General features: G+C 45.0%; 1 protein-coding gene across 1 annotated transcript; it reads left to right on the forward strand.

Annotated features, from left to right (window-relative positions):
* Nucleotides 1–2,146: 2,146 nt before the first annotated feature.
* LOC124716887 (thioredoxin reductase 1, cytoplasmic-like) lies at nucleotides 2,147–3,694 on the forward strand. Its single transcript, XM_047243440.1, has one exon. It carries the CDS (start codon nucleotides 2,147–2,149, stop codon nucleotides 3,692–3,694), a length of 1,548 nt encoding a protein of 515 aa, XP_047099396.1.
* Nucleotides 3,695–20,628: the final 16,934 nt, after the last annotated feature.

The following is a 20,628-nucleotide window of genomic DNA, read 5'->3' on the forward strand; positions in this document are numbered from 1 at the left end:
AAGTCATTAGTCTTCTGATTGTTTCGATGTGGCCCACCACTAAGTCCTCTCCTGAGCCAACCTCTTCATCTTCCGACCTACATCCTCAGTTATTTGCTGGATGTACACCAGTCTCTGTTTTCCTCTACAATTTTTACTCCCTGTAGCTCACTATAGTACCACTGAAGTTAGTCTACGATTTCCTAAGACTTGTGCTGCCACCCTGTCCCTTCTTCTTGTCAGAGATTTCCAAATATTCCTTTCCTCGCCAATTCTCTGGAGAACCCCATACATTACCTTACCAGCCCATTCAATTCTCAGAATTCTTCTGTAGCACATCATCTCAGTTGCTTCGACTCTCTTCCTTTCTAGTTTTTCCACAGCCAATGTCTCAGGTATTTCTTCCTCGAACTAAGGTCTGTGTTCGATGTACTGCTAGCTCAAGCATATAGCCGACATACAGCCACAGTATATAGCTGGAATACCGCCCCATCTGGGACGCTGGAGCCAGAAGCCTTAGCCAGTATTTTTCTGTTTTTCCTTCTACTACATATACATCTACATGGATACTCTGCAAATCACACTTAAGTGGCTGGCAGAGGGTTCATCGAACCACCTTCACAATAATTCTCTATTATTCCAATCCCGAAAAGCACGTGGAAAAAATGCACACTTATATCTTTCTGTGCAAGCTCTGATTTTCTTTATTTTATTATGATGATCACTTCTCTCAATGTTGGTCAGTGTCAACACAATACTTTCGCATTTGGAGGAGAAAGTCGGTGATCGAAATTTCGTGAGCCGCAACGAAAAATGCCTTCATTTTAATTATGTCCTGTCTCACGTCAGTGACACTCTCTCCCCTATTTTGCGATAATACAAAATTTGCTCAATGCACTCGATTAATCCTACCTGGTAAGGATCCCAGACAGCACAAGAGTACTCTACAAGACGATGGACAAGCATAGTGTAGGCAGTCTCTTTAGTAGATTGTTACATTTTCTAAGTGTCCTGCCAATAAAAAGCAGCCTTCTGTTTGCCTTCCCCACAACATTTTGTGTGCATTCTTACCAATTTAAGTTGTTCATAACAATAAATCCTTGGTATTTAGTTGAATTTACAGCCTTTAGATTTGACTGATTTATCGTGTGACTGTAGTTTAATTGATTTCTTTTAGCACTCGTGTGGATGACCTCATAGTTTTCATTATTTAGGGTCAATTGCCAATTTTTGCACCATACAGAGATCTTTCCTAAGTAGTTTTGCGATTTGTTTTGATCTTCTGATGACTTTACTAGATGGCAAATGACAGTACCATCTGCAAACAACCTAAGATGGCTGCTCAGATTGTCTTCTAAATTGTTTATATAGTAAGGAACATAGAGGGCCTACAAAACTATCTTGGGGAACAAGAGAAATCAATTTTGTTTTACTCAATGACTGTCTGTCAATTGCTACAAACTGTGACCTCTCTGATAGGAAATCACAAATCCAGTCACATAATTGAGACAATATTCCATAAGCACACAATTGCACTACAAGCCGCTTGTGCGGTACAGCGACAAAGCCATCTGGAAATCTACAAATCCTTCTTTCTGTTCGGTTCTTCATCGTTTTTCTTCTGCAGTTTTGTACGGATGTCGCGTGACACTTCTCAAATTTCAACACTGAGAACTTCACTTAGTCTTTCTATTACAGAGCGTGGCCAGTCCCGAGACGGAAGACACAGAGGTACCGAGCCGGCTGACCAGTATACCTCCGAGGACTGCCCGGCGCCTGCTGCTGGCTGCTCTGTTTACGTCGGACAACGGCCGACTAGCGGCACGGCGGAGTGTGCTGCGTGTGTGTGTGTCATACTGTGTCGACTCATTTACCATAAAAGTTATGGAGTATGACAGTATTTAGATTATTGTGTAAGCAGATAACTACCGCCACGGGGAGATTATCTCGCCAAGATTTAATAGACTATATTGTTAAGAATAATGAAGTAAAGAGATTTAGCAAGACAACGTGTCCGTACTGCAAACAGATGAAATCACTGTTGGAATCTTTAAGCGAACCATATTTTGCTTCTCAAGTGGATCAACAGCTAGATAGACCATCCGTTCAGAATTTTTTGGCAAAGAAAACACAGCAGACAAGAGTTCCAAAAGGTTTTAATAGGGGAATGCATGTTGAAGCAGACAGTGATGTTGCAACGAGGCACAGAACTGGGGCTTCGGGGGATGTGCCTGAGGGTACCCGGGAAAAGGGCACGTACGATTTGGTGGTGATCGGAGGTGGATCGGGTGGCCTCGCTGCAGCCAGTGAAGCGGCAGAGTTGGGGCGGAAAGTGGCGCTGTGCGATTATGTCAAACCTTCACCCAGGGGGACAACCTGGGGCCTCGGGGGCACGTGTTCCAATGTGGGCTGCGTGCCCAAAATACTTATGCATAGAGCGGCGACGCTCGGAGTTGACATCGGGGAAGCCGCACCCTATGGTTGGAGTCTACCTTCAGATAAAATCCACGACTGGGAAACATTAGTGGAAGAAGTCCAGGTCTTCATAAAGTCCACAAATATTGCAGCTCGAAAAAAGCTAGTTACTAATAAAGTTGTATATCATAATGCTTTCGCTGAATTTGAGAGTGCTCATCGCATCAAAGTGCGAACTGCTAAAAACGAAGTATCAACTCTCACAGCTGAAAATTTTATAATAGCTGTTGGTGGCCGTCCACGGTATCTTGATATACCTGGTGCAAGAGAGTATGCCATAACATCTGATGATCTTTTCTCTTTGAAATACAAACCTGGAAAGACAGTAATTGTTGGTTCCTCATTCATTGCACTTGAGTGTGCTGGGGTTTTATCCGGATTAGGTATGGATGTAACTGTTCTGGCTCGATCAAAACTGCTGGAGCGCTTAGATCAAGACATGGCTGAAATGGTTGCAAAATACATGGAATCCCACGGAGTAAAGTTCATCAGGAGGTGTGTCCCTACTAGCATTGAAAAGATTGGAGATGGCACTCCACCACTTTTAAAGGTTCATGCGGCAAAACGTGACGGTGGAGACCCATTTGTTATAGACTGTAATACTGTTTTACTTGCAACTGGCAGAGTACCAAACACCAGAAATATGGGTTTAGAAAATATTGGAGTAACAATGAATAAGTCGACTGGAAAAATCATAGTGGATGAGGATGAACGTACATCAGTCCAAAATATATTTGCGATTGGAGATGTAATCGATGGAAAACCAGAGTTGACACCAGTAGCCATTAAAACTGGAAGGTTGTTGAGTCGGAGACTGTATGGTGGTGCGTCGACGAGGATGGACTACACATTAATCCCAACAACGTTATTTACTCCATTGGAGTATGGTAGCGTTGGTCTCTCTGAGGAACTTGCTACTGCCCAACACGGCAAGGAAAATATTGAAGTATATCACTCTCACTTCAATCCGCAATATCAGGCTCTAACAATGAAGGATGAAAGCGTACCTTACATGAAAGTAGTATGCTTGAAGAGCGAGCAGGATAGAATTATTGGCTTCCATATATTTGGCCCACATGCCGGCGAAATTACTCAGGGTTTTAGTCTTTGTTTGAAACTTGGAGCAAAGCTGAAAGATTTACAGACTCTTGTGGGAATTCATCCAACTTGTGCCGAAATTGCGACATACCTATCAATCACCAAATCATCTGGGAAGAGTGTCCTCAGGACATTCTGCTGAGGTTAAAGACGCTGCCACATGCAATAATGTGACTGTCGTGTACAGTCACGTTAGCGTGTGGCAGCCTTTCGTCTGGAGAATTCCCTATGGGGCCGAAATGATGAGAATGATGGCATTGTCATAAACCTCAGTGGTGGACATTGCTTGATGAATATCATTAAGCGGACCCACAGGACGTTGTTCTCCTCCAATACAATATTATAAAGCATCAAATATGGTTCAGCGCTTCTGAAGAAAGCAGTTACTTGTAAAACGATGGTGCATTGTACTTTGGCAATTTTACACTTCCTGCAATAATCGTAAGAATGCGAAGTATTAAATCCGAACACCTTATCGCTGTGAAAATAACAGTTTTAGTGCAAACTGATGCATAAATTATTACAACCTTTTTAACTCTCATTTAAACTGGAGGCATAGAGTATAAAGTGTATTTAATACCTTATTTCCTCAAGTAAGCTCTCATACTGTAGCTGCGTCCGTAATTTTGATGTCTCAATTTCAATACTTGGCTTTAACATAGTTAGACTTTCATATGTTTATATGGAATAAAAAGTTCTAAAACTACAAAAAAAGAAATTTTCATGGCCTAACTGACAACACTACGAGGGGAAGGTGGCTGTGCCTTGAGCCTGTGACTCACCCTATTCGTGTTTTATTTCACTGAATTTGTCATTTGTGTGGGCGTAACGCCAGTAATTGCTTTACAATTGTTCGAGGTACTTGAATTCAGTCTTTGAAACTATGTAATATGTATCTGTTGTTAAAAGGAAGCTTATCTTCCCCTGTTTTTATACAGTTTACAGTGTTTACTGATCTGGTCGTATACCAGTATGATTTTAGGATTTTAAAAAATGCAAGCAATGCAATTATGATACAGAATTAGGTTTGTTTTGCGAGCATTCTTCTGAATTGGGTCAGTACGATAAGACTGCTTACCAGACAAGAGGTAGAGAATAACATTTTGTTTGTTTCTCATATTTCATCGGTGACACGTGATGGTGGCTCGAAAGCAGAATTAATTTTGTTAAAGTGAACTCTTAATCTGTTTGCTGAAGACATGAAAGCAAAAATACTTTATTCAATAGGAAACGCTTACCTCATGTTCTGCAAAATATTATTTATTTGGTCACGAATAGGATTTTGGCCAGGAGGCAACTGAATGCCACAAGCACTGACATAGTGCTTACACAGACATTATTCGTTCAGGTCGTACGTAAAATGACGAGATGTGGAATGTTTAGAAAAGAAAGTTTTAATAAAAAGAGGTTTTAGCGGAAGCTGTTTCACTGAAAAAAAAGATGTAAAATAAAGCTGAATTTAGAATTTTAATCCAGTATTCGCATAACTGTAACTTAAGTTAACACAGAAGAAAAAAGGAAATTGTCAAAATTAAATTTCAGTTGCAAAGATATCACAGACAACCATACCATAGGTATGTATTACCTGTGGAGGGGGCACGCTGACCGGTCTTCCCTGAAGAGGGGCAGCGGCCTTCTGAGTAGTTGAAGGCGCAGCAGTCAGGGTGAGCTGACTGTTGTCTGACAGCAACCTGCGTGCCCTTGCCGCGCTGCTTCAGCGATCGCCTGAAAGCAAGGGGCAAGTACAGGCGGCATGCAGGTAAAATGCATGATGCTATGCTCTTCCTTTCCTGGTCACTGTTTGCGCCCCTCTGTTCCTCTGCACCTACTTCGCCACCCCCTCGCTACGAACCTGTTTCCCAGATCCCGTTCGTGAACTGGAACAAATCATTCACGAAGTAGTCGTCGAGCTGCTTAGTTAGTAACATGCTCCAGAGATCATTTGAACGGTTCTTTTATAGGAATTATATGAACGAGTCAGGTTACAAGTTATGTAGACGTGATCAGTGTCAATAATAATGAACACACTTTTTTAATCCTACTCAATCAACTACACTTCAAACGTTTGTTTTATTTCTTTCAAATCGGTTTTTAAGTAGAAATTCGTCAATGGAATTGCGGAGATGTCGATGAGAAATGGTATTAATTTATGCTTAATACTTGTTTTGCTTCCAGTCCGACATTTTAAGGTACTGGGCAAATGATCAGAAATATTTGTTGCTGCACATTGAACTTCTTTTTTAGTCACTGACAGTTTTAATAATAGGTGATAAAGATCATTTTTTCTTCCAGTCTTGTAGGTATGGACATCACTGTCCTAAAATCTTAATGGATTACTTATGACAAATTTCATCAGCGAATATAAGTATTGTGATAACGCACTTACCTAAATCCTTGAAGAGGCGCTTACATGCCGGCCATCATCGACAACCACATACTATTCTCACTGCCCGCTTTTGCGCAATCAGTATTTCCTCTCTAAGCGATAACCTGTACCAGAAAGTTATTCCAAAAGACGTTATTGGGTGGAAGTATGCAAAATACGGAAGAAGGCCGATTCATTTGTTTTCAAGATTATAATTATATGAAGAGCAGGAGTAGCTGTACTCAATTGTTTGAGAAGCTCACTAATGTTCTTTTTTCAGTTCAAATTTTTATCAGTATGTACACCCAAAAATTTGGAGCAATCTACCGTATTTACTGACTCCTGCTCACGTGTTACATCAGTTGTTCGTGCGACTATTTCTTTTCAGAACTGAATAAAATGCGTTCTTTTCAGAAATCAGGGAGAACCACATAATAATTCTCTGAAGAATCATTTACCATATATTTTGTTGCTTTCTCTGTAATTTATTATCACACTAGTATCGTCTACAAAGAATACCAATTCTGCTTGCTGAATCTTCACATACGAGTATATATGGAACAGAATCGGATGCAAGATTGAACTGTATAGAACTCCCTTTGTGATTTATACCCAGTCACTGTCCTGTCTCCCATTTGAAAATATCCAATATTGTTTTAATCATATTAACTGCACTGTTTCTTTCTGTCAGGAGGTGCATACATCAGGACATTTTAATGACTGTTTTTAAAATAGTACACTATTTTTGTAGTATGGAAGTAATGTCGGATCTTGACATACTCTGGCCTTTGTATAAATTTCCGTCTTCCTCCTAAATGAGATTTTTATTCCCCGTGGCTAATTTGTTTTTTAATAAATTTTATGGATAACGTTTAAGGGAAGCAATATTCAAACGCTGCTGTAAATTATGTATGAGATAAATTGAATTTGGCATTAGCATCTCTTTCTATATGTACCTCATCCAATACCACCAATTTAAACTTACTCTGAAGACAGTGTATCCCGTTGTCTTTAATAAACCTCAACGCTTTGTGTGCTCCTGGCCAGGGTTGTAAGGTGCCATATTGTCTCTTTTCATTAACTGTGCATCATGATCCGATAGTCCATTAACAACTGGGTACATTGTTTCAGCCTGAGCACTGTCTGTCATCATTCAGTGACCTACTGTCTTGCTGCACACGTGCTGGATAATGGACTATGGAGATTATATTGAAACAGCCAAGTAACGAATCTAATTCATTTTTCCGGTCGTATATTTTCAGAAATTTACATTGAAATCTTCACAAACTACTAACCATTTCTTCTATTCTGATAGGTAGCTGAATACTGTGTCCAGATTTCTCCTAAATTTCTGAAAGTTTCCTAGAGGAGATCTGCAGACTGTTACAATTATCAGAGAAGTATTCTGCCGCAACAACTGACAAGTACATGTTTCTAAGTTCTGATCTACACAAAACTATTCCTTTCGGTATTTTTGACTTTATGTCTAACTTGTACATACACTACTGGCCATTAAAATTGCTACACCACGAAAATGACGTGCTACGGACGCGACATTTAACCGACACGAAGAAGATGCTGTGATATGCAAATGATTAGCTTTTCAGAGCATTCACACAAGGTAGGCGCCGGAGGCGACACCTACAACGTGCTGACATGAGGAAAGTTTCCAACCGATTTCTCATACACAAGCAGGAGTTGACCGGCGCTGCCTGGTGAAACGTTGTTGCGATGCCTCGCGTAAGGAGGAGAAATGCGTACCATCACGTTTCAGACTTTGATAAAGGTCGGATTGTAGCCTATCGCGATTGCGGTTTATCGTATCACGACATTACTGCTCGCGTTGGTCGAGATCCAATGACTGTTAGCAGAATATGGAATCGGTGGGTTCAGGAGAGTAATACGGAACGCCGTGCTGGATCCCAACGGCCTTGTATCACTAGCAGTCGAGATGACAGGCATCTTATCCGCATGGCTGTAACGGATCGTGCAGCCACGTCTCGATCTCTGAGTCAACAGATGGGGATGTTTGCAAGACAACAATCATCTGCACGAACAGTTCGACGACGTTTGCACCAGCATGGACTATCAGCTCGGAGACCGTGGCTGCGGTTACCCTTGACGCTGCATCACAGACAGGAGCGCCTGCGATGGTGTACTCAACGACGAACCTGGGTGCACGAATGGCAAAACGTCATTTTTTCAGATGAATCCAGGTTCTGTTTACAGCATCATGATGGTCGCATTCGTGTTTGGCGACATCGCGGTGAACGCACATTGGGAGCGTGTATTCGTCATCGCCATACTGGCGTATCACCCGGCGTGATGGTATGGGGTGCCATTGGTTACACGTCTCGGTCACCTCTTGTTCGCATTGACGGCACTTTGAACAGTGAACGTTACATTTCAGGTGTGTTACTAGCCGTGGCTCTACCCTTCAATCGATCCCTGCGAAAGCCTACATTTCAGCAGGATAATGCACGACCGTATGTTGCAGGTCCTGTACGGGCATTTCTGGATACAGAAAATGTTCGACTGCTGCCCGGGCCAGCACATTCTCGAGATCTCTCACCAATTGAAAACGTCTGGTCAATGGTGGCCAAGTAACTGGCTCCTTGGCTCCTCACAATACGCCAGTCACTACTCCTGATGAACTGTGGTATCGTGTTGAAGCTGCAAGGGCAGGTGTACCTGTATACGCCATCCAAGCTCTGTTTGACTCAATGCCCAGGCGTATCAAGGCCGTTATTACGGCCAGCGGTTGTTGTTCTGGGTACTGATTTCTCAGAATCTATGCACCCAAATTGCGTGAAAATGTAATCACATGTCAGTTCTAGTATAATATATTCGTTCAATGAATACCAGTTTATCATTTGCATTTCTTCTTGGTCTAGCAATTTTAATGACCAGTAGTGTATATTGGAACTCTTCCTTTTTAAGTCTAGCTCCACACGAAAATGAGAGTAGTCTCTAATCCACGGTATTTAACTTCTTCATTTCCGTGGTTATACGGTGTTGAGAGAGGCACAGAAGAAATATCGCTTCAAAATTTCTCACATCTTCTAAGCCCGCAAGAAGCTCATCTCTCTTGTTTTACAACCGTCTAATGTTTTGATGAAACAGAGTAATTTTATTTTTGTGCACACTGTTAAATACAGGGTGTTACAAAAAGGTACGGCCAAACTTTCAGGGAACATTCCTCACACAAAAATAAAGAAAAGATGTTATGTGGACATGTGTGCGGAAACGCTTAATTTCCATGTTATAGCTCATTTTAGTTTCGTCAGTATGTGCTATACTTCCTCGAGTCACCGCCAGTTGGCCCAATTGAAGGAAGGTAATGTTGACTTCGGTGCTTGTGTTGACATGGGACTCATTGGGTGGGCATTGTTGGTGATGTCTTGATTGGGCCCCATGTTCATCCACCTACGCTCAATGGAGCACGTTATCATGATTTCATACGCGATACTCTACCTGTGCTGCTAGAACATGTGCCTTAACAAATACGACACAACATATGGTTCATGCACGATGGAGCTCCTGCACATTTCAGTCGAAGTGTTCGTACGCTTCTCAACAACAGATTCGGTAACCGATGGATTGATAGAGGCGGACCAATTCCATGGCCTCCACGCTCTCCTGACCTCAACCCTCTTGACTTTCATTTCTGGGGGCATTTGAAAGCTCTTGTCTACACAACCCCGGTACCAAATGTAGAGACTCTTCGTTCTCGTATCGTGGACGGCTGTGATACAATACGCCATTCTTCAGGGCTGCATCAGAGCATCAGGGATTCCACGCGACGGAGGGTGGATGCATGTATCGTCGCTAACGGAGGACATTTTGAACATTTCCTGTAACAAAATGTTTGAAGTCACACTCGTACGTTCTGTTGCTGTGTATTTCAAATGGCTCTGAGCACCATGGGACTTAACTTCTAAGGTCATCAGTCCCCTAGAACTCAGAACCACTTAAACCTAACTAACCTAAGGACATCACGCACATCCATGCCCGAGGCAGGATTCGAACCTGCGACAGTAGCGGTAGCGCGGTTCCAGACTGTAGCGTCTAGAACCGCTCGGCCACCCCGGCCGGCCTGTGTATTTCCATTCCATGATTAATGTGATTTGAAGAGAAGTAATAAAATGAGCTCTAACATGGAAAGTAAGCGTTTACGGACACATGTCCACATTACATATTTTCTTTATTTGTGTGTGAGGAATGTTTCCTGAAAGTCTGGCCGTACCTTTTTGTAACACCCTGTATACTTTTGCCCTATTGTGGTCTAGTTTCTTTCAGTACTGTCCATCTGTAACCTGACTCTAACGTAAAGAAGTGTGGAATTTTTAACATTTTGATTGGCTGTGATCCAGTAACCGTACGCTTTTTAATTACAGTATTTATATACAGCACATCGATTCCACAAAATTTTTTGTCAGTTAACCATGGTTTGGATTGCACTAGGGCAGTGAAGAGAATAATAATAATAAAAAGAAACACATGGAATACGTGTAATCATCCGTCTGACGGTAGCGGCTGTGTTTTGTCGCTTTTGGCCCTAAGCGGTCTTGTGGCTGTCATTGTATCCCAGGGAGTATTTTATCCATTTGACAATCTTGTTATATTTTTACTTTTTTGTTTTTATTGCTCATTTGACGAGAGCACTTTTGCTCAGACGTTTTAACCTCGATGTAGTTTTTCTTATTATGATGAAAATCGCCCTAGTGCAATCGAAACCGTGGTCAATTGAAAAAAAAAAATTGTGCAACCGATGTGCCTGTAAAAGCATCCTGTAAGTAAAGAAATGTGCCTCTTTGGCTCCAGTAATGACAGAAATTTGGCTCGTGTGCTTGTGGCTCCTCCTAACCCATTATGCAAGATACTCAGCTAATCTTTGCCTCCAATAAAAGTGCGATATGTGTATCCCCATCTCCCAACTGCAACCAAACGCACGGCACAAACACGAAACTGCTTCAGTCAAAAGCAATTCGCTGAGCTCTTTGCCCACAACACTGACTGCCGTGTTGACCCGGGGATGGTGCGTATTCCCTGCAGGTCTCAACGCCGGGCTGCCTCCTCCTGCGCCTACTGTGACCACCCACCAGCTTTCACGGAGCTCGTGACGTCGTGCTGTACAGCCAGGTTCTCCTGTCGCACTTGGCCTACGCCTGTCCAGTCACTTTCTTTCTCTCTTTCCTCCTAGTTTCTACCGCCCTAGCCTTAAAGTCGTTCCTACGAATCTACTGCACTCTACTTTCGCCAAAACTGGCTGAGGCTCGTCTCCTGTTTCAAGTAGCAAGTCAGGACTGACTGCTAATGGAAATTTTAAATGTGATTTCTGAAGTTTGCTCCTTTTGCCTGTTACTTCTCACCTTCTCGCAGCTTCCATTGTCTCTGCCCCCCTTCAAGCTATCTAATTGGAAAAACGCCATTTATAATTCTGCCTGAAGGCCGCAAGTCTTCTCACCATACTCCACGATTTTCCTGTCTCGATTAAATCGTCTACAGGTTATCGAAGAAACTCACCCGACGCTTTTCTCGCGTCCCCAGTGTTACACAAACGCACAGTCCTTACAAGTTTCTCCAGTAGTAAGTAACCTACGGCAACATCCACATTTCTCTCACACGCCGCTACTCTTACAGTAAACTAAAAAGCGGTGAAGCTGTAATAATGCAATAATTAGTAATAACTTTTGTTTCGGTGAGGTGCGCAACTAACTTCCAGGCGTCACGCAGACGCAGAATAACACGACAGATGTTCGTCGTAGGTAGGTAACAGAAGACACGAAGCGAATGAACATTATAAAAGGCCACGTTTTCTGTTGCGACGAATTTCGAATTGTATCCGTAGCAACAAAATTACTGTGACGTTTGAGGCTGGCCACATATGCAGTTTTGAGTGCTGCCTGTCCCGCGCAGCATTCGGGGCGCAGCCAAAATCGGGCTCTTCGGAGTTGTGCAGTTAAAACAGTGCTTGCTGCCTTTCAAGTTGAGGTGGAGCCACATGACTTAGAGCAGGTGTCAGGCCGTAGTCGCACGCGCCGTGCTACCGTGTAGTATTCTTCGGTGCAGCACACACTGGGTTTAACAACAGACTGCTCAGTCAACTGGTTTTTTTTTTTTGTTCAGTCTGGCTTTTCAGTCGAACGGATAAGTGAATGAAGCCAGTCCGTGCAACCACGTCAGCCCTACGCGTGTTTCCCACTCGCTCTCTGGGCTTGAGGAACTCCACAACGGACCGCCAAGGTCTCTGACGGTTAGGGTACTTGTTTTCACTGAGTCGGCGGGTTTCAATGGCTCCAAATTACATAATTTTCCGCCTTTTTGTTTACACATGACACGTGTCTAACTTAATAAACTTTTTTGAGACAAATAACGTACCTTATTTCAAGGAGAGGTGAGTAAAATGTATAAAGTGAAGTATTTTCAAAATTTATGAACTTAGTTACTTTAATGCGAATTTTTCGTGAAATTAAGTATGGATTTTTTGTTGGTTTTTAAAGTTGTTTTAACTACTCGTTTACCATAAATTTATTTTCTAATAAATGAACTTACTTTTTTATTTTCATTTACTGAAGTTCTTTCTCCTTCTACTGGTTTGTTCCCTAAGTGGTAATTTTCTTTCGGTAAATCCTGAGGTGATGTGAACAGAAACTGTGTAAGATATATTCTTTTAACAGTTCGATTACTTAGTCATTTTCTTTTTATATGTAGCTCCCGAGAAATATTTGTCATCGTTTGTTTTCTTCGACTCTCTGTAATTAATATTGTTTCGCAATATGACTCATACTTGCAGATACTGTATACCACATCGAATTTGTCTCGAAAACTGCTTTTTAGCAATCACATGATTTCTTCGATTCCTACGCCACTGAGCGTTTCGACATGTAGATCGAGACATAGTTCACTATTAAGTAAACGCCTATTAATAGAGATGCACGAAGCACTTAGTTATAAGCTATTTTTTGCACTCAGTGAAATGCAAATATCGGAACTACAATAACAGCGACGAAAGGCAATAACAGCGACGAAAGGCAATAACAGAGTGCAGGCAACAGTAATGATTTAACAATGGCTGAACGCTCTGATGTTTCCTCTGAGACCGGCGACTGCACTCGTACTGTCGCGAGCTGCATCCACTGCTGTCACTCGGTTGCTCGCAGCGTCTGGTTTCACTCAAAGGAATGAATGAATAATTGACCCGATACCTAAAAGAACAACCTAATGAGCTGTTTTTCGAGAATTGATTCAGTCGGTTGTCTTCGTTTCGGTTGTTCCCGTCACTAGCTGCGCACAAGTCCAGGCGGAGAGTTGTGGGCCGTTAGGTTGCAGCTTTTGGAGGATGTTGTTCGTGGTGCTTCCTTTGGACAAATCATCAGTCGATGTAGTTGAAGGGTCAAGGTACGGTCAAACGGGACACTCATGTACTTTGGGGTAAAGTTGTACCAACGAAAAAGTGCTCCTGTCGGGACACAAAAAAGGTGAATAATTATGTTCGTCTTTAAAAGACTCTTGACGGAAAAGTAGGGAACCAGTTGCCTTAATTCACCTTCATGAAAGCATTTGCCTTGCGAGCACTCTTTTAACACAGAACATTATAATCATTTTACCCAGTCTCTCTTTGTAGTTAAGCGTTAACACTCGCCATTTCCGCAGGCCACTGTGGTCGAGCGATTTTAGGACCTTCAGTTCGGAACCGCGCTGCTGCTACGGTCGCAGGTTCGAATCCTGCCGCGGACATGGATGTGTGTGATGTCCTTAGGTTAGTTAGGTTTAAGCAGTTCGAAGTCCAGGGGACTGATGACCTCATATGTTTAGTCCCATAGTGCTTGAAGCCATTTGAACCATCGGCATTTCCTTTCACGGCCGCTATCTTTGTGAGTCTAAGTCGCGTATATCCCATTGTCACTGTCTCCTCTCTTACCTGTATTACCTCTTTTTTGTCTGTTTCCGTGGTACCTCAGGAGCTCAAAAATTCCGGTGAACCCAACTTACTTTTTCCCCTATACGCGTGTGTCTAAATTTCGGTTCAAAACGCGCTCTCCCGTATACCCGCGTGTTAAAGTTCGTCGTTCTGGGAGGATCCATACCCTCAAACCTGTACATAATCTCCACCCATCTGTATTTTTCATTTCCACTGTCTCCACTTTTTCACTCCCCCGATACTATCTGCATTCAATGTCCTTCTTTCCCATTGGCACCCTCTCCTCGGTCTTGTACCGTCAGCGTGTCTCTACTACTTTCTTTCAGCACAAGAAAGGTGAACACGTTGCGTGGCAAAGTTTTGGAGAGGAAGGCGGTATGATGATTCAGGCGGCTGGTTCCCTGTTCCTCTGTCAGACTCTTGTAAAGAGGAACTACATTTTTGCGCCAGTTTCCTTCCTTTTGCTGCAACATCAGGGTGTCCTGCTTATACAAAACGCGTTCTATAGATCAGAAAAATTTTGAGTTATATACATCGACACGTTTACATACTTTTTTATAAACAACAAATAAATAAGCATAATGTAAGGTTGACACAAATTCGTTAGCTTTACATTTTTTCTGGACAGTTTGCTCATCTATTGCAATTCATCGAAAACGCCTGTCCTACGATTTGTACCTCAAAAGAGTAAAAATGTTATTGGAAATATTTGACTGGTTTTGCAGTCTTCCCAGTTTTACATAAGTTTTCGTAGTCGTTTTAAGTTGTTTTCAGGCACGTGAAAATCCTTGTTAGCCCATTTGTTTGTCACCGCAGTGCCAATTCGGGCATAGTTATACAGCCACGAAATGCCCTTTATACAGCGCGTCATAAAGTTTTGTTGGTGAAGAAATACTGAGTGAACACAGTCTGGTGCCCTCAGGACCCTTGCAGTGACACTAGAATCCTTGCAATGTGTTCACGAGGTCAGTTAAAACAACGCTTATGGCGCAGGCCGGATATTACGTGCATACTCGTATTTTACGTGCATACTTCAGATAACTTTGAATCTGTTAATGTCGGTATTGGACAATAATATTGAAAAAAATATTGAAAAAAGTTGCAAGGTTCCCCGCAAATATCATTTTTAGAGCATATGCCATAAATTTCGACGATCTGTCACGAATGGAAATCGTAAAAAGTGGCCTTGCACCCAGCTGACGCTTTTCGTATCCAAAAATCGTGGTGGTTTTCTCGCGAACAGCCCGTGAAGAAATGCTGCTTTTAAAATCCGCGTAAGGTCCAATCTAAACCACATCTAACGCAGAAGAACCAACCGGTTTACTCAGTTTGCCTGGTCTGGAGGAACTGTGTAATGTTTAAATTTCCATCCTGTTCCGTAGAACAGCTGCAGTATGTCTTTTCTTCCGGTAGGTATACAAATGGTCGCCTAGGCAAGAGGTATCCAAAACACTTGATCGTTAGAACCCGAGAAGTTAACCCCTGAAAAATTGCATTTCCGCGCAGCTTTTTTGGAACGTATTGGTACTGTCGTGAATGGACTTATTCTACACGAGGTCATTACAATATATTTATAGTTGACAGATAGGCTTTCTGTTATTGAAATAGAATAAAGAGTATTCCGTGTTACATTTGTGCAAGCTTACACAGGGCAGTATTGTGCCATGGGAGACATGCAGCTGGGTTTCCACGGGCCCTGTGGCGGCAATCGAAGGCACCAAGATAGCTGCGGACAACGTGAGCGTCATTGTGGACCACCTGCGTCTCCGAGGGCGGTGGCGTCTCACAACAGCATAACCGTCCGTGTCACGAGGCCAGAACAGTGGCACAGTGGTTTGAGAAGCACGACAGTGGACATACGTTGGTATTTTGGCCGCCAAAATCCTCTGATCTGAACACGATAGACAAACGGTGTATGGTGTCGAGCACTATGTTCATTTCCATGCACGATTAGTCTGTAATGTCAGGGGGAGGCGTGCCCCGTGCGTCCACACCCGGTACGACATACCTCGTCTGACACTCTTCTGACTGCCTTATCCAAAATTCTCGAAAAAGTAATGTGTTGTAGAGTAGCTTCACACCTTTGTAAAAATAAAGTTTTAACAAAATGTCAGTTTGGTTGCCAGAAGGGTTTTTCAGCGGAAAATGCTATATATACGTACTTTCACGCATGAAATATTAAATGCTCTGAGTAACCGGAAGTCACCCGTTGGGATCTTTTGTGATCTATCAAAGGCTTTTGATTGTGTAAATCATGGAATACTTCTAGATAAGCTCAAGTACTGTGGTATGAATGGGACAGTGCTCAAATGGTTTAAACCATACCTAACTGGAAGAGTGCAGAAAGTTGACATAAAAAATTCACTTAATATGCAAAAAACTGGTGATTTCTCAAACTGGGGAGCAATCAAGAATGGGGTGCCGCAAGGTTCGGTCTTGGGTCCTCTGCTGTTCTTAGTATATATTAATGAGTTGCCATTCTATATTCACGAAGATGCAAAGCTGGTACTTCTTGCCGATGATGCAAGTATAGCTATCACACCCGACAGACAAGAATTAACTGGTGAAATTGTAAACGATGTTTTTCAGAAAATCATTAAGTGGTTCTCTGCAAAAGGGCTTTCATTAAACTTTGACAAAACACAGTATATACAGTTCCACACAGTAAGTGGAATGACCCCATTAATAAATATAGACTTCGATCAGAAATCGGTAGATAAGGTAGAATATTCAAAATTTATAGGTGTATGCATTGATGAGAGGTTGAACTGGAAAAAACAGGATGAGGATCTGCTGAAACATCCCATGTAGGCTTTCACGGCCGGCGTCTTCATCAGTAAACACTTCCGGGCTAAGTTGCCGTGGTCGGTCTGTAAAACTTCTTCTCCCTGACGTTTTGTTCTCAACTACGGAGAACATCTTCCGAGGTGAGTCGACGACTGGCTGCTAGGAGCTGGGGCCGCCGCTTATATGGAGATCGTAGAGGGCGCCACCGCACGTCACGTGGCGTCGATGTGTAGCAACACGATCTCCATATAAGCGTCGGCCCCAGCTCCTAGCAGCACATCATCAGGTTCCTCACCATCGTCCTCCAGAATGTTCATCCCTTTCAGCGCCCCCACACCCTCCAACAGATCTCCCTCGCCGCCCGTTCCATTTTTCACCTTAAAATGTACGCCACCTATTCCAACAACCAGGCCCATTTCACCTTCTCCCGTCTTGACACCCTCGTCTAAATCCCTGTCATGGCGCGACAGCACCGTATCCTTTTCAACAACATCCGCTCCCTTCCCGCCAACAAGAACCTCTTCCTGCACACCCTTGCTACCCACCGTGTGGATGCCTTCCTCCTCAATGAAACCTTCCTCCAACCCCACCACTCTATCCACACCTCCCCCTATCTCCTCCACCGCTCCGATAATCCCCTCCCAGTTGCGCGTGGCAGAGTTGCCATTGGTCACCACCGTCAGATCCCCGTTCGGCTCCAACCTCTCCTTCCTGACCCCACCGAACACCTGATCCTTAGTCTCTTCTTCCCCGGCCTTACCGTTACCTGCGCCACCATCTATGTCCGCCCTAACGCCCCTATTCCCTTCGACTTCCTCTCCCACATTGACCGTACCTTCTCCTCCTACGTGATCGCCGCCGACCTCAACATCCATAGTCGTTCCGCCGCCCAGTTACGGCGGTGGCATCGGTTCCTCTCCTCCCTTCAAGGCGACCTCATCCCCATCCCCCAGCACACCCGTCCCGAATCCAACTCCACTCCTGATGTTATCCTCTCCTCCCCCAACCTCCTTGGACGCAAACGGTGGATGTCCTGGAGCCTATTGGCAGCGACCATCTCCCTGTCCTCCTCACCGTTTCAGACGGTCGTCGCCCTCGCCCTGACCCTCGTACTGACCCTCCCCCTAAGTATGTCCACGACTATTCCCGTGCCGACTGGAATGCCTACCGGGATACCCTTTCCTCCCAGGTCGATAGCCACCCCTTCACCTACCACCACCCTGACGATGTCACCCATACCGCCTCCTTTCTCCAGCAGACCTTGTCTGATACCGTGGAGTCCCACGTCCCTACTGTCGCCATCCACCCCCACCGTCCTACCTTACCCCCACAGGCCGTTCTCCTCCTCCGTGAATCCCGTCGTCTCTACCGTGCCTTCCTCCGCACACGTGACCATGGACACACTACGACGCCACCGGCAACTCCAGCGACACATTCGTAATTTGCTCGCGGCTAAGAAACGCCGGGACTGGCGACAGACATGCACCCGTTTAAATGCTACCCTCCCTATACACTCGTCCAAGTTCTGGTCCGCCTTCTGTCGCCTTACTGGACCTAAGCCCTCCCCCTACTATCCTCTTCTCCATGATGATCACCCCTTCCCTGACGCCCTTAGTATGGCTAACCACTTTGCCTCCTACCTGTCTGATGTGTTTTCCATACCCGATGATCCCCAGTTCGACTACTCCCTCTTCCCGGATATCCGCGATCGAACTGACACCTCTGTCCCTCCCCTCGCTCCTGGTTTCCAGTACTTGGACAACATTGCACACACGGACCTCAATACTCCAATCACTACACAGGATCTCATTGCTACACTCCGCACAAAACGCAACACCGCTCCTGGTCATGATCGTGTCACCTACCGTCACCTCCGTGAAGCTCCTGTCTCTTTTCTCACCACCCTGGCCAGGCTCTACAATGTAGTCCTGTCCACCGGTTACTACCCCGACCTGTGGAAAACCTCCCGTATCCTCATGTTCCTTAAACCCGGCAAACCACCGTCCGCCGTCTCCTCCTACCGTCCCATCAGCCTTACCTCGGTCTTCAGCAAGGTCCTGGAATCTATCCTCACCCACCGCATCCACCAGCATCTCCGCCAGCACCGCCTCCTTCCCGTTACCCAGTGTGGCTTTCGGCCGTCCTTCTCTTCCGACGATCTTCTCCTTCACCTCACTCATCTCCTTTCCGAACAGCTCAATTCCCGTCGCTCCGCAATCTTCCTCTCTCTTGACCTTGAACGCGCTTATGACCGCGTATGGCATTCCGGTCTCCTCTTCAAGCTCCAAACCTTCGCCCTTCCCATTAACTACGTCCGTCTGATCGGTTCCTTTCTATCCCGCCGTCCTTCCTATGTCACCATCCATAACACCGATTCCTACACCTTTTTCCCCTCCGCCGGTGTGCCCCAAGGCTCCGTCCTCTCCCCCCTTCTGTACCTTTTGTACACGGCGGACATGCCACCGCCGTCACCCCCTGTCCACCTTTTCCAGTTTGCCGATGACACCGCCTTCCTTGCCCTTGCCCCCACCCTGCAACGCTCCCAACGCCTTCTCCAATCTCATCTTGACCGGTTCACTGCTTGGTGCAACCAGTGGTTGCTCAAGGTCAGTCCTTCCAAAACCCAGGCGATCATTGTAGGCAAAACCACCCCTTCCTTCCGCCTCCTTGATTTCTATCTCACCGTCTATGGCCGTCCCATCACCCTCACTCCCACCCTTAAGTACCTTGGCGTCACCCTCGACCGTCGCCTCTCCTGGACTCCCCATCTCCAGACAATCCAAGCCAAGGCACGTTCCCGCCTCCGTCTCCTCAAGCTCCTTTCCGGCCGCACGTGGGGTCTGGACCCCTCCACCATCCTCCACACCTATAAATCCCTCATCCGCCCTATCCTTTGCTATGCCCATCCAGCATGGATCTCCGCTCCCCCTACCTTTTATAAATTCCTCCAAATCCTGGAACGCCATGCTCTCCGCCTCGCCTATCGCATCCGTCTCCCCTCCCCCACACGGATCCTGTATGATCTCATCCCCTTCACCCACCTCCTCCTTTTCCTTGAAAGGATACGGATCCTGTACACCTCCCATAAACTTGATCCTCCTCATCCGCTCGTCTCCCCGATCCTCTCCCACCCCCGCCCGCTGCCGCGCCTGTATTCCCACGTCCCGCCCGGTCTCCATCTCTTTACCCTCCTTACCCTCTCCCAAGGTGGCTTCCGCCAGCTCCCTCTCCCTGATGATGCCCTCCTCCCCTCCATCTACCCCTCCTACCAACTTTGATCCTTCCGCCCTCCTCCTGTGCTTACTCCTCTGGGCACCCTCCCTCCCTTTTCCCTCCCTCCTCCCTTTCTCCCCCCTCGTCCCCCGGGCCTCCCCTCCCCTGTCCCTCTCCTCCTGTCCCCGTCTCCTAAGCCATGGCATCCTCCTTTCCTCCCCTCTCCCCCTCCTCACCCCTGTTCCCCTCTTGGCAGGTCCCCTTACTCGCACACGCTCAGTGGACATTCGCGCGCCGGAGATAACCGCCATCAGTGTCTCGTGTGTGCCGTCATGTTTAGTGTTCAGTTTCGCCGTCACGCTCCATTGTTCACCAGTGCCATCGTCTTCTTGAGTGTTTGTGCGTCAGGTCTTCAGTTTGTAGTGTCGATTGTCATCAAGTGTGAACGGCTTCCTGTGCTTTTATGTTCTTGTGTCTCCTGTTTTTACCCGCCGTTTTTCTAAGTGATGTCTCTTCTTTGTTTATCTCCTTGTACTCTCTTCGGCTGAAGAGCGGCGTATTGTGCTGCTGCCAGCCTACCTGATTGTTCAGGTGTCAAAATAACAATAAAGTAAAAAAAAAAAAAAAAGCTCCTAGCAGCCAGTCATCGACTCACCTCGGAGGATGTTCTCCGTAGTTGAGAACGAAACGTCAGGGAGAAGAAGTTTTACAGACCGACCACGGCAACTTAGTCCGGAAGTGTTTACTAATGATCTGCTGAAACGTTTGAGTTCAGCTACTTATGCTA

The sequence above is a fragment of the Schistocerca piceifrons genome, chromosome 9 (assembly GCF_021461385.2).
Source record: "Schistocerca piceifrons isolate TAMUIC-IGC-003096 chromosome 9, iqSchPice1.1, whole genome shotgun sequence".
Classification (NCBI taxonomy): domain Eukaryota; kingdom Metazoa; phylum Arthropoda; class Insecta; order Orthoptera; family Acrididae; genus Schistocerca; species Schistocerca piceifrons.

Coding starts and splice junctions, on each gene's coding strand:
- LOC124716887 (XM_047243440.1), top strand. CDS start 2,147: ATGCATGTTGAAGCAGACAGTGATGTTGCAACGAGGCACAGAACTGGG.